Consider the following 14,212-nt stretch of genomic DNA (forward strand, 5'->3'; position numbering starts at 1 on the left):
TTTCTCTGTGGCTTTGGAGCCTGTCCTGGAACTAGCTCTGTAGACCAAGCTGATTTTAAAAAGAAGAAGGGGCTGGAGAGACAGCTCAGTTGTAGAATATTTCATGTGCAAGCCAAAAAAAACAAAAACAAAAACAAAAACCAAGTTCACATCCCCAGCACCCATATAAACAGGCTATAATACCAGTACTCCAGGCAGAGACAGGCAGAACCTTGGGTTTTGCTAGCTAGCCAGGATAGCTGAATTAGTAAGCTCTGGGTTCTGTGAGAGACAATGACAGAAGGCACCTGACAATGACCTCTGGCCTCATGTGCACACAGGGGGCAGCTGAGGAAGAGGAGAACTAGAAGCCACAGAGCCTGGGTACAGCTACAAGGAGAAAGACACACACCGTTAGCCCATGGGATACGGAAGCTGTGAGAAAAAGATAATTCCAGAGGAAGGGGTGTTGGCTGTGTCCCTCCATAAATGAGCAAGGAAGATGCAAGCCTGTAATCCTAGTCGCTGGAGGTGCTGAGGCAGGAAGACTGAGAATTCAAGGCCTGACTGGGCTACAGAGTGAGTTCAAGGCCAGGTTCCACAACTTAGATAACTTAGCAAGACTCTGCCCCCAATTTTTTTTTTGTTTTTTTTAAAAAATATTTATTTATTTATTATGTATACAATATTCTGTCTGTGTGTATGCCTGCAGGCCAGAAGAGGGCACCAGATATCATTACAGATGGTTGTGAGCCATCATGTGGTTGCTGGGAATTGAACTCAGGACCTTTGGAAGAGCAGGCAGTGCCCTTAACCTCTGAGCCATCTCTCCAGCCCAACTCTGCCCCAAATTAAAAATAAATAAATAATAAAAGTTCAAGGTTGGAGACAGCTCAGTGGTTACAATTACTGACTGTTCTTCCAGGTTCAGTTTCCAGCACCCACACGGTGGCTCACAACTCTCTGTAGATCCAGTTCCAGGGATCTGATATCCTCTTCTGGTCTCTGTTGGTACCAGGCACACGTGCTATACAGACATACACGCAGAAAAAACGCCCATACAAAAAAATAAAATAATTCCAAAGGGCCTGGGATAGTAGCTCAGTACTTAAGCATTTGTCTAGCATTTGCAAAAAAAAAAACAAAAATGAAACAAAACAAAACAAAAAAAGCAAGCAAACAAAAAGCCCTAGGTCTAATCCTTATTATGGGGTGTGTGTGTGTGTGTACGTGTAGGTGGGATGGAAACATGGGGCAGGCTGCATGGAGGCAGCAGGTGTCCTCTTGTGTGCAGATGTGGGTAGAAGACAGCAGGAAGCTTGGCTCAGGAGAGAACGTGGAGGGACTCTGGACAGCTTAAAACCAAGCGCTCTGTAGAACACTATGCACAGGTTTGCAGTGAAGGGCACGGGTAGGAAGAGCAGCCTGTGGGCCTGGGCAGCTGGTGGAGACAGAGGGCTAGACTACACTGTTACAGAGGAGAAAACAGGCACGGAGGGACAGGAGTGGGGCACACTGAGGCCACCCTGCAAAGCTCCTTCTCCACCTCCCAGGCCCTGCAGGCTCAGGTGGCCTCCCTATGCGCAGCTCAGAACCTCCCCACCAGAGACCCATACTCCCCAGCACCTGCCACAAGCCCCGGCAGGCAGGTCCTAAAGAAACCAGCACTGAGATTTGTTTCCATCTGCCTTAGCATTGGAGGCCCCATAGTGCATTGGTAGGATCGATGCGTAGAGGCACAGATGAACATGTGTGATCGGACAAACGGATACCTACAGTGGCTAACTCCCCAGAGCTAGACTTCTTATTCCAGAGCCCAGCTCACCTTGGGATCCAGGTCAAAGAAGCTATAGTACTTAAACCGCAGCCAAAGCACATCCCCGGCCTTGACACCTTGCTGCATGAGGCACCGCGAGGAATCCAGCCACCTGGGTGTGACAGAGGCAGAGTCAGGGCACAGAGAAGGGCCAGGAAGCAGGGAGCAGAGGGTAGAGGAGCGAGGCCCCGGGCAGGTGGTCTGGGTGTTGCTCATGCACCTGCTGTGGAGCTGGGTCTTGTCAGACAGGGAGCTGGGCCTCGGCAGGCGCTGGAGCAGGAGAGGGTCAGGTGGTGGCTGTGGCCGGCTCAGCATGTGGTAACAAGCCTCAGTCTGGGCACTGTCTGAGAAGTGTGCTGGCATGCCTCGGAATAAGGTGGGTGCCACACCTGCAGTGCGGGCGGGAGTCAGTCAGGCCTGGCCTAGGCCTGGCCTCCCAGGTTTCACTCTGTCCTGGCCCCAGCCCAGGCTGGCCACGCTCACTCACCCCCAGCTAGGACAACCTTGGTCAGGTCATGCACTTCTTCCTCAGGCTCCTTCTCCTTCTTCTTCTTCTCCTTCTTTTCTGGAGCACGAAGCAGGGACAGCTCCTCGGGGTGCCTGATACCTGAAGGGAGTAAGGGCTCAGCACCAAGTGTCACCTTTCTACCTTCCCACATAGACACCCTGGGGAAGTCCCAGCCCTTTGGTAGGCTGGGTGAGAGGCTCTGGCAAGAACAAGCTTATGCACTTTGGTCTGGGAAACGGAAGGGGCCACAGCTACTCACTGAGGAGGCGGCAGATGGAAGCTACAGCCTGGAAGAGGGGCTTGGAAAAGCTGGCACGCAGACGCAGCACCCGACGGTTGGGTAGTCGCAGGATGATGGGTCGGTGCTGTGGCCCAAAGAAAAGGCGGGCATCTGCCAGGATCCCATACTTGTCCAGTGTCCAGTGTGTCTGCAGCAGCCACTGTCTCTTCTGCTCCCACCAAATGGCATGGTCAGACCAGTCCTGCTTGCGATCTGTGAGGACCCAGGGGTGTTCATTGGCCTTCAAAGGCCCTGCCAAGCCTTCTTCATTTCTGCCCCAGCACCAAAGCCACAGGTGAGCCAGATTGGGTTGGCTTCAAAGTGATGGTGGAATGGTTGATAGCTGACTCCTTCTGGGTTCAGTTGTTACATCACTTCCCAGGGGAACCCCCAACCCAGAATATGGGTACCCCAATTTCACACACCATTGAGTTGACGCCTTATAGCCTGTGTATCTTCTGGGATGCTTGGCTCAATGCCCTTTCTGTTTATTTGTTTTTGGTTTTTGTTTGTTTGAGACAGGGTTTCTCTGCGTAGCCTTGACTGCTTTGGAACTTGCTCTGTAAACCTTAGAGATCTGCTCGCCTCTGCCTCCTGAGTGCTGGGATTAAGCTATCACCACCCAGCCCTTTTAAATATATATATATATGTATGTCTGTCTGTCTTTTTCTTGAGATAGGGTCTCACTATGTAGCCCTGGCTGGCCTGGAACTTTCTATGAAGACCAAGCTGGTCTCAAATTTACAGAGCTCAGCCCGCTTCTGCCTCTCTAGTGCTGGGATTAAAGGTGTTCACCACCACACCCAACAACGGCAGTGTCTGCAGGTCTTCAGGTCTAGTGACTAGCTGTGTGACCTTGCTTAAGGAGCTTGACTCTCTAGCTTCAGTTTTCTAGTTAAGATGTAACAATCATCCTGACTCAGGGCTGCTGACCAATGTCCACTACATACAAAATGTTGTGCAATTTTGACCCTTACAAGAAGCATTCATTTGGAAATGGGAATATGCCACTTGTCATCTGACCAGGAATTGGGGTGACGAGGGATGACACAGGAGGATTCCTCATCGTCCTCCAAAGAAGCGTGAATACAGAAATAAATGGGGCAAAACGCTGCTCTGAGCACACAGCCTCCTGAATTTTGCTGAGACTCAAGTTCTTGGCTTAGTCTATGCTATTGTTTAGGTATTGTCAGACAGGGTTTTGAACTTGCTGTATAGTTGAGGACAGCCTGGTCTGCTAGGCCTCTGTCTGGTCTTCCCACTGATGGTTTTTTTGTTTTGTTTTGTTTGCAAGTCAAAGTTTCTGTGTAGCTTTGGAGCCAGTCCTGGAACTTGTTCTGTAGAACAGGCTAGCTTCAAACTCACAGAGATCCGCCTGCCTCTGCCTCCCAAGTGCTGGGATTAAAGGCTGTGCCACCACCGCCCGGCTTCTTGAGTGAATTTTGATCCCTGTCCCATCCTGGACTCATGCCAGCTCCTGACCTGCCTCCCCACTGTCACCAGTGCTGCCAAGTTCTGGAGAAGCTCCTCTGCCTGGCTCCTCAGGACTCTGAGCTCCCCTCCAGAGGCCTTCACTCTGCTCCCACTTCCTCTCCAATCAGCCTTCTGCTTTTAGTTTTTAAACTTGGGGCAGGGTTTTGCTGTGTAGGCTGCAAATTCCCTAGGGCTGGGACTGCCTCATGCCCAGCAACCTTTGCTGTGGCTTTGCTCTCCCCACCTGTTCCTCACTTTCCCCAGGGGTTTAGTCTGGACCTGCTCCCTCTTCTGGGGACTGGCTATCTCTCCTGTTTTATGACGTCAGCCCTGACTGTCTTCTGCTGAGATCCGCATGCCATGGCCCTCTACTCTAATGGGCACGTCTATTGCTTCCTTCACCCCAGACTCCTGTTCACCTGGCTCCACAGTCAGTGCTGGAACACTGAGTGCGGTGGGACTAGTCCCAGCCTTCCAATGCTGCTGCCTCTGTGACTGGACAGAGGAGCCCTTCCCAGATCATCTAACTCCCATGGACTCTTCCCAACACTCAAGCACCATGCCTTTTGCTTCTAGTCCAACCTTGAGTTAATATCAATTTCACTTCTAAATCTACCTTTTCTGTCCTCCCTGTCTGGCCTCTGGAGCCTTCATCCCGCCCCTGCCCTGCTCCCAGACGACTAGATGGTCTGCTTGGGTCTCCCTGGCTGCAGACAAGGGGCCCTGTAAAGGTCTGCCTTAATATGGTTGTGCCCTGTTTCTAAGGCAAGGACCTAATCTCTCAAGAGGCCACTGGGCCTCCCTGGACTCTCGGGCATCGCCTGGGCTTCCTGTTTTGTCACTAACCAGGTGTCTTTACTGTCATGAGACCTTAACATCAAGGCTCCTCAAGCCCCTGGCATCAACATTAGGTCTTTCCTATTCTGGAAAGCACTGTTCTTCCTAGCATCAGGTCCCCCAAGGAAGCTCTCAGCATCTGGCACCAGCATGCAGGAAGGCTGGCCTCACCATCGACTGGCAGTGGGAGGGGTGGGGATAATGTTGCTATTGCTGGGGACTGAGGTCCTTGAACTGATGTGATGCAGTGGTTCACGGGGAGGTCTAACTGCCTGTGCTAAGCCACATGCTGTGCCCTGGGGCCCACCAGGCTCTCAAGCCCTTCTGTTCTGACTTGGCCCAGGTCAAGTCTCTAACTCCGTCTGACATCTAGTTCTAAGGGACCACCCATCTGCTCCCCACTTCTGCTTTCACAGCCGCTTTGGGCCCTGCCTCTGGCAGTTCCCTTCCTTGCCTTAGCCCTGTGATTTGGCTGTGTTGGGGCCTGTTTTGCCCAGTCACCCTGTTCCCTGTCTTGGAATGCACATAGGGGATGTGTTGGGCCTAGAAAGCCTGCCTCCCTTCCCTGTCCTACCTCAGAGGCCTAGTTCATAGTGCAAGGCCTTCTGGCTCAGGCTATCAGGAGATCGTGTGGGATGCTTTCCGGCTCTGGCTATCAGTGGCTTTCCTACCATCCTCCCAGGAAGTGAGAGTTCTCATTCTCCACTAGGAAGGTTCATGAGAAGCCCCCATGGGGCCTTCTGGGTGACGCTGGGTGACTGATATCGCACCAGCCTACTCTACCATAACTTCCTGTGGGGGCAGGGCCTTCCACCCACAGTTACCAGCCTGCCAAGTGGCTTGCTGGGGAGGAAGGGTAGGAGAGTAGACCCAGAAACCTCCTAGACATCCTTCAGACCTCAAGAACACGACTGAGGCCTCAGCACAGGCAAGGTATATAGGGGACCATGTTCTGCCTGTCCCTTGAAGACTGGACAGAACCAGCAGGAGTGGGAGGAAGGACAAGGGAGAGGAAGTTGAAGAAATAGCTCCTTTGGAACCAAACAATTAAGCTGTTGCCTGAGTCATTGTGACAAGGTTATCACGAATGTCAGGGCAGAGATGGCCCAGAAGTACTAAGGATAGCGGTCATGACTGCCCTGACCGTGTGCCAAACTGGGGACGTGGGGGTCACGGGGACTCACTGATCTCCTCCACGATCTTCAGAAGCACCCCACCAATGTGCGACTCTCCTGTGACTCGGAGGGTGACAGACTGGGCCTCAGGGTCCTCCTCGCCCACAAACACCCGTAGCTCCCAGGATGAGTCGATATAGTCCCCAGAGGCTGTCTTCATTCCCGCCATGGCTGCTGCTGCTTCTGTTGAGGCCAGGTGAGCAGAAGCTGGGATCTGGTGGGGTGCCTACAAATAAGCAGGAGCCCTATGGTATCCTGGGTAGGTAGGGAGGCCTTGGGGCACTGAGAGAGGGCTGCTAGAATCGAGCCAACTTGAGGCCCTCTACTCTCAGTTGTTTGGGCGAAGGGACAGTTCCCTGGAACTCTCCAACCAACTCAGGTCTCATGAATGGGAACACTAAAGCCCAATAAAAACCCACGTCTGTAATCCCAGCAATCAGGAAGCAGAGGCAGGCAGATTTCTGTGAGTTCGAGGCCAGCCTAGGTTACAAAGCAAGTTTCAGGACAGCCAGAGCCGTTACACAGAGAAACCCCGTTTCGAAGAAAAAACAAACGAAAAAACCCCTCACTCACTCACTCACTCACTCACTCAGGAGCATCTGCTGGCCACTGGAGCAGGTTGACTCCCCTCATAGCTCCGCCAAGTCCCATATCCCACAGAACAAGTCCTGGCCCACAGCTCTCGGTCAGCACTCTAGCACACATAAGGCTCTGGGGTGCTACCAAGTGTGGCTGCTGAGCGCGGAACAGTAGGGCAGGGGACAAATGAGTCCTTCCGGGTCTTGTACTTACCTGGCCTGCAAGGGGCTCAAGTTGCAGGTGGTGTGGAGCACCTGTCACCCCTGGCCTGGGGCTGCCTTGTCCTGCTCAGTAGCTTCCTTCAGGACAGCCTGGGGTGGCCTTATCACAAAAGCTGTGTTAGTCCCTCCCCAGGGCGGGCTGCTGAAGGCTACAGGAAGCACACTGCCAACACATAAAGGGCTCCAGGGGGCCCTTGCTTCTGTTACCACAGGAAGTGAGGGAAGCAGAGGTGGGGTGACACCACAAAACTCTCTCCACCCCACCTCCCTGCTTCCACTGGCTCAATCTCCAGCCTGCTCTGAGTGGGACTGCCTATGGTGAGCAAGGGAGGCTTTTCAATCTTTCCTACCCCAAAATAGGATGTTTCCAAACCTACCAGCCTTGAATCCGCCTGAGTACACAGCACCAAGTCAGGGCTTCCACTCCCCAGGCAAAACCTCTACCTCTCATGAAACTTCCTTGTGACTCCCACCAGGACCTCTCACCCCTTCCTTCACAGGGTCTGGTTACCTGACAGTCCCATGCCCACCTCTCGCACTGCGATGCCAACTGCTCTAAGTGCAAGACCCTTAGTGCTAGCAGAGCAGGAACCCAGCCTGTTTGGGGTTAATGACCTTGGCGGCAGTCAACCCCTGTGGAGGTAAGGCTGCTCTGGGGAGTCTCAGGGACTGGGGATGGGACAGGAAGTCAGTTTATGCAAACACAGGAGAGGGAAGTATAGCCTGCTGCTGGCCTCAGCATCTTGCTAGCCCAGAAAGCAACCTTCTGGTAGCAGATGAGGAAGTTCAGTGTTGGCTAGAGGCTAGGAGGAAGACAATGGTGTAGAGCTTAGGACTATGCTAAAGTCCTAAAGGCAGCAGGAGCTGTTAGCGGCAGTGTTCTCAAATCAACTTTCTGATCCACTTTGGCTCTGGGTTGGGTCTAGCATTCTCTGTATCTAGCTGGTTTACTCTGAGACTGTACTTCAAAGTGTACAAAGTGTGAAGCATGAGCATCAACTCAAAGCTGATGAGCCTGCAGGTCTTGAATTGTTGAGCAACACTTCCACCTAGTGGCCACTCAACTGACGTTTCAGTCACCTTTCTTTCAAGGCCACCAGGAAGAGAAAAGCCAGGTTCCCAACCCAGAACTGCTGTTTTCAGGGGAAAAAAAAGTCACTGGAGACCATAGCAACATATAACCACGCCTGATTGGCTTGTTTTATTGAAGGACGTGGGGTAACAACAAGTGAAGACAGCTTGGGACCCCAGGTTGGGAAGAATATCCTCCCCTCCCCGTATGCTCCCACTGCCCCCAAATAAAAAATAACCAACTATAGGGGAGCAGCCGAGACAGAGATGGGTTTGGGGAGGGCAGGGAAGGACACTCGAGGGCAGCAGTGAAGAGACCATGCGTGTGCTGAGAGGGCCCAAGGTGGCGCTGGATGAGTCTGTCTTCCTTGCAGGCATGTATAAATATAAAGATAAGCCTTTCTTCCCCCCCCTCTGCCCAGTGCTGCTCGCCACCGTCCCAGCTCGCCTTTCCACATTGGCGAAGGGAAGAGGGGAAAAGCAAGTTATCACCGAATTGCGATCAGACCCACATCCATCAGCTTCTGGATCTTCTGTGCTATTACAGGGTTCTTTAAGTGTCTAAGGAGAAAAGATGGGAGTTAACTGGAGCTTATTCTTAAGAGAGCTATTTCCCTCTACCCAAGTCCTCAGCAAGCTCAAATGAAAGATCCTGTGCAAGCAGCTCTGTGAAAACCTGCCTGTCCTACTATGTGCCAGCACAGCTATAAGTCTAGCAAAAAAGGCTGTCAGACCAACAGAAAAAAAGTCTCTGCACTGCCAACCTTTTCAGTTAAGACTGAACAATTCCTGGCTCAAGAGATCAGTTATCGATGAAGAAATGGCTCAGGACACTCACTGCTCTTGTAGACTTTGGTTTGGTTTCTAGCACCCACACGGTGGCTCATAGCCCTCCACAAATCTAGTTCTAAAGAGGTCTTTTTTTTTTTTTTTTTGGGTTTTTCAAGTCAGGGTAGTCAGGGTTTCTCTGTGGTTTTGGAGCCTGTCCTGGAACTAGCTCTTGTAGACCAGGCTGGTCTCAAACTCACAGAGATCCGCCTGCCTCCCGAGTGCTGGGATTAAAGGCGTGCGCCACCACCGCCTGGCCTAAGAGGTCTTGACACCCTCTTCTGACCTTTTTCAAGCACCAGGCATACATGTGGTACAAACACACACAAAGGCAAAATGTTCACACACATCACCTAAATACACATCTTTAAAAACATGATGGACAGAACTCTACCTGGACACATCCCTCTTATTTCGCCAGCACTCCAACTAGACTTACTCGCTCAGAGCCTGGGGGTCCTTTTGCATCTGCTCCAGGATGAGTCTCATGGCTGGGTCACTCATAATCTGCTGCACCTCAGGGTCAGCCATAGCCCGCCGCTTCACATCCTCAGGGCTGTCATGTCTGTTGTACTGTGCCATCATACAGCGCTGGTAACCATCTGCTGCCTCCTACATTCCAGAAAACACCAAGAGAAGCAGGAGTCAACATTACTTGACCCACTGCTTCAGCAGGTCCAAAAATAACAGATCATTAGCAAAGGAAAAGGAAGAAGGACAGAGAAACTAAAGCATGTGGGAAGATATGAAGGACCACAGAAAACACCCAAAGGAGAAATAGGTAGGGTGACCCTTGCAGGCCAGCAGCAGCCCACCTTACAGCTGGAGTCCAGGTCTAGTGCCTTCTGATACACATCCATGGCTTTCGTATAGTCCTTCATGGCTTCCAGGGCAGCTGCTTTCCGTGTGTAACCCTTGACTACAAACAGGAGAGGTGAGATACCGACTCAATAGTTTCAGGCTGTTGGCTCCCCCGCTTCTGTCTATATGCCCCAAAGCCTTTAACCTTAATAATCTCTTGGAGCAAAATCAGGGTACAGGAGAAAAATGAAAGGCACTCACTGAAGGTTGGCTCCAGCTGGATGCATTCCTCACAGTCCTAGGAAGAAAGAAAAGTTTTCATTAGACTCTTTTCCCTCCAAGGTGCTCGGCAGCCAGCTACCATGCCCTGGCAAAGGAGCCAGAGGTTTTCGCTTTGGCTCTCCTGCTCTTGCTCTCGGTTCCTGGAGAGCAAGTTAAAAAGGAAAGGAGAAAGCTGGGCAAGAGGACCAGGACAGAAAGCTCCACATCATCATCCCACATGCTGACCACTAGACTGAAGGCTGGTTGCTACGGGCAATATAAATGGGTAGGACACTTCTATTTGAGAGCACACATACAAATGACACTCACAACCTTCAGACTTGTGTTCAAAGAACCTTACATACTTTGGACAAGGAGAAATTGAAATAAATGATCTCTGTGAGTTCTAGACCTGCCAGAGTTCCATGAGATTCTATCTTAAAAATAAACAGAAAGTTAGGAAGGAAAAGTGTTGCTGGCACTTGAGTCAAATTTTTACCCCTCAGAGCTGCCATGCACCACAGCCAATCAGCACTCCTGGAGTCCTAACTAACTACAGTGATGTCACTTTTAGGCTATTCCCCAAAGATAATGGTATCAAAAACAAAACTCAAGTTGTCAGGCAAGACAAGGAGGACTTCAAATTAAGTCAGCCTGGGCTTATTCTAGTGGGACCCTGTCACAAAACAAAAACAAAATCAGAGTGGTAGCTGGCTGAGTCAGCCACCACTATTTAGGCTATTGGGGAATAGCCTAAAAGTGACATCACTGTAGTTAGTTAGGACTCCAGGAGTGCTGACTGGCTGTGGTGCATGGCAGCTCTGAGGGGTAAAGATTTGACTCAAGTGTCAGCAACACTTTTCCTTCCTAACTTTCTGTTTATTTTTAAGATAGAATCTCATGGAACTCTGGCAGGTCTAGAACTCAGAGATCATTTATTTCAATTTCTCCTTGTCCAAAGTATGTAAGGTTCTTTGAACACAAGTCTGAAGATTGTGAGTGTCATTTGTATGTGTGCTCTCAAATAGAAGTGTCCTACCCATTTATATTGCCCGTAGCAACCAGCCTTCAGTCTAGCGGTCAGCATGTGGGATGAAGAACTGCATTCATTCTCCAGCACCCATGTAAGAAGCCAGGCATGGCAATGTACACTTGTAATATCAGTGAAACACCCTGTCTATAGCTCTTGAGGAAAAACTTCCAAGGTTTGTAGGTTATCACTGGCCTACAAGCACTTACATACAGTCAATAGCTACTCAGGAGGTATAGAACTTCCGAGTAGAGAAAGGAGGCGATAAATCTAGGACAGCGTCAGACACCAAGGAGACCTGGGGGAATTGGACATACAGAATGAAAGAATGGTAAAAAGGGACAAGGCAAAACAGATTAATATAAATGGGTTAATTTAAGTTATAAGAGCTAGTGGGACAAGCTAAGGCCAAGCTATCATGAGTAATAAGAAGTTTCCGTGTGGTTATTTATGAGCTGATGGCTGACAACAAAGCTTGCTACAAGGCATGGTAGCTATTGGCTTAACAAGAGGCCGAGGAACAAGAATGGTGTTTGAAGTCAGTATGAACTAAAAGAAGAATATAGGGCTGGAGAGATGGCTCAGTGGTTAAGAGCATTGACTGCTCTTCCAAGGGTCGTCCTGAGTTCAATTCCCAGCAACCACATGGTGGCTCACAACCATCTGTAATGAGGTATGCTGCCCTCTTCTGGCCTTCAGATATACACACAGACAGAATATTGTATACATAGTAAATAAATAAATGTTTAAAAAAGTTTAAAAAAAAAAAAGAAGAATATAAAGAAAAACAAAAAAGAGGGCTGGAGAGTTGCTGTTTTTCAAGGACTTGAGTTAGTTTCCAGCGTTCACCTGAAATTCCTATTCTAGGGGCTCCAATACTCTCTTCTTACCTCTGAGTACACCAGACACACATCTGGTACACATACATATACATAGACAAAACACTCATACACACGTAAAAAAAAGAGAGAGAGAGAAAAATGAAGACAGGAAAGGAAGAAACATTAAGGAAAAATAGGGAGGGAAAAGTACCAAGGGATTCAGGGAAGGCAGAGGAGCCACAGAAGCTTATGCAGCTCAACACTGATTTTTTTTCTTTTTTTGAAACAGGCTGTGCTAGAACTAGTTCTGGCCTCGAACCAGGAACGAGACTGGCTTCAAGCTCAGAGATCCGCCTGCCCCTGCCTCCTGAGTGCTAAGATTAAAGGTGTGTGCCAACACCGCCCTGCTCAACCACTGATTTTGAAGGGCTGCAGTTAGGCAGACACAGGTTTCTAACTCTCCACAAGCACCACTTACTGCCAACCTAGACCTGAGTAATAACATTATTAACCTGCTGAGGAGACAGAAAAGAGAGGTCTGGCCCCCTGCAAAGGCTTAGAGTAACTCCAGGTCTCATAAGTAACACCCCCTCCCCCAGTAGAACTCCCCAGGCCTCACCTTGAGCGCTAGCTGAAACTCCAGGAGCTTGGTGTAGCAGGCAGCTCGGTTACTGTACAGTTTGGCATCTCTTGGGTTCCGTTTAATGGCTTCTGTATAGTGCTTCATGGCCTGGGGGTAGTCCCCTAGGTAGTTACAACAAGGCAATTTCTATTAGCTCAGTTGGCTTGGAACTCAATACATAGCCCAGGCTGCAGTCCTACCTTGGCCTCTTGAGTGATAGAATTTTAAGTGTGCACCATCACATACTGCTAACTAAGGATGATTTGCTTCTGTTATTTTTTTTTTAAACTTTAATTTATGTGCATTGGAATAATGATGTCAGGTTCTCTGGAAGAGCAGTCAGTGCTCTTAACCACTAAGCCATCTCGCCAGTCCTGCTTCTGTTATTTTGACACAAGATCTTACTCAAGCTGTTCTGGATCCCAGTTGCTGGGATTACATGTGTATACCCTCATACCAGGGTGTTTAGGGACTGAGAACATAGGTCAGTGGTAGACAGTCAACACACTAGATTCCTCTCCCCCAACAAATGAAAGGATTTTTGTTTGAGACTAGGTCTTACTAAGCGCCAACAGCTGACCTAAACTTTTTTTTCTTTTTTTAACTAGCTCTGTAGACCTGGCTGCCCTCAAACTCACAGAAATCTGCCTGCCTCTGCCTCCCAAGTGTTAGGATTAAAGGCATGCGCCACCACCGCCTGGTATGGCCTAAACCTTTTTGTAGCCAAGCCTGGAGAACTCAAGAGTTCCTGCCTTTATCTGAGTATTAGGATTAAAAGTACAAGCCATCCCTGACCCCAAAAATTGGCTGGGCTGTAGTGGTGCACACCCAACACTTGGCAGGTAGAGGCAGGTGAGTGAATCTGAGTTTGAGGTCAGTCTAGTTTATACAGCGAGTTCAAGGACAGATAGCACTAACAGTGAAATTCTATCTTGCAACCCCCCACCAAAGCCACAACACTCAGCAAAAGAGGACTTTATGATAGCCAAAAAGCTACCTAGACTACCTTCCCCTCTCCTGACAATTGTGTCCCGCAAGCAGGCACAGAAAGCCATACACTGGAGTCAAGGTCTCACGGACAGGGCTGATACCTTTCTGGAAGCATTCGTTGCCCTTGTTCTTCTCCTCCAAAGCCAAGTCAGGGTTGATGTAGGCCAGTCGCTCTTGCTCCTTCAGGATTTTCTCTGCCTAAAAAGATAACCATTGCCAGAATAATTTAAACTCTCACTAACATCTGAACACTGACTGAACCAAAAAGGCAAATTAGAATTTCTTTTTACGTTTGTGTGTATGTGCGAGTACATGAGTCTGCACACTACAGTGCCACGTGAAGATCAAAGGACTTTATTCTCTTGGGGTTCTAATGGACTGAACACAGGTCATCAGGCCATATTGGCCAAGTACCCTAATCTGCTGAGCCCTTTGGGTGGCCTCAATTAGGATTTTGATTTTTCAGAGTTCTATAGCAAGATTTTTCATCTCATTCCTGGGCTGGGGATGTTGCTCGGCGGAGCATATAGGCATCACAAAAATATCCCCTGCTTTTTATGTTTCTTTTTAAAAAATATTTTCGTGGTTTATTTAACTTTATTTTTATGTGCATTGGTGTGAAGTGTCAGATCCCCTGGAACTGATCTTCAGACAGTTGTGAGCTGCCATGTGGGTGCTGGGAATTGAACCCGGGTCCTCTGGAAGAGCAGTCAGTGCTCTTAACCACCGAGCCATCTCTCCAGTCCCTATCCCCTGCTTTTTAAAAAAGCATTTCTACTTACCAAGGTACACTGACTGTTAAAAGAGTAGTTACTTGCATAAATGATTCAAAACCATGCCATTTAGGTTGAGGATGTACTTTACATGGTAAAGTACTTACTTAACATATATGAAGACCTACATGCAAACAGCAGTACTAG

General features: G+C 49.4%; 2 protein-coding genes across 2 annotated transcripts in view; both read right to left on the reverse strand.

Annotated features, from left to right (window-relative positions):
- Fermt3 (fermitin family member 3) overlaps positions 1-7,295 on the reverse strand; it is a 16,944-nt gene extending 9,649 nt beyond the window's left edge. Inside the window, exons 1-7 of the mRNA XM_026781529.1 lie at positions 7,246-7,295; positions 6,861-6,968; positions 6,078-6,294; positions 2,563-2,796; positions 2,283-2,402; positions 2,016-2,184; positions 1,805-1,907 (exon numbers count right to left, since the gene is read on the reverse strand). Coding sequence (XP_026637330.1) covers positions 1,805-1,907; positions 2,016-2,184; positions 2,283-2,402; positions 2,563-2,796; positions 6,078-6,237 — 786 coding nt within the window. The 5' untranslated portion in view covers positions 6,238-6,294; positions 6,861-6,968; positions 7,246-7,295. The remainder of the gene's footprint in view (positions 1-1,804; positions 1,908-2,015; positions 2,185-2,282; positions 2,403-2,562; positions 2,797-6,077; positions 6,295-6,860; positions 6,969-7,245) is intronic.
- A 744-nt stretch (positions 7,296-8,039) lies between these two features.
- Positions 8,040-14,212, reverse strand: part of Stip1 (stress induced phosphoprotein 1) — a 20,948-nt gene continuing 14,775 nt past the window's right edge. Inside the window, exons 9-14 of the mRNA XM_005351862.3 lie at positions 13,394-13,490; positions 12,300-12,424; positions 9,830-9,866; positions 9,583-9,686; positions 9,207-9,379; positions 8,040-8,500 (exon numbers count right to left, since the gene is read on the reverse strand). Of these exons, the coding sequence (XP_005351919.1) occupies positions 8,428-8,500; positions 9,207-9,379; positions 9,583-9,686; positions 9,830-9,866; positions 12,300-12,424; positions 13,394-13,490 (609 nt within the window). The 3' untranslated portion in view covers positions 8,040-8,427. The remainder of the gene's footprint in view (positions 8,501-9,206; positions 9,380-9,582; positions 9,687-9,829; positions 9,867-12,299; positions 12,425-13,393; positions 13,491-14,212) is intronic.

The sequence above is a fragment of the Microtus ochrogaster genome, chromosome 8 (assembly GCF_000317375.1).
Source record: "Microtus ochrogaster isolate Prairie Vole_2 chromosome 8, MicOch1.0, whole genome shotgun sequence".
Lineage (NCBI taxonomy): Eukaryota > Metazoa > Chordata > Mammalia > Rodentia > Cricetidae > Microtus > Microtus ochrogaster.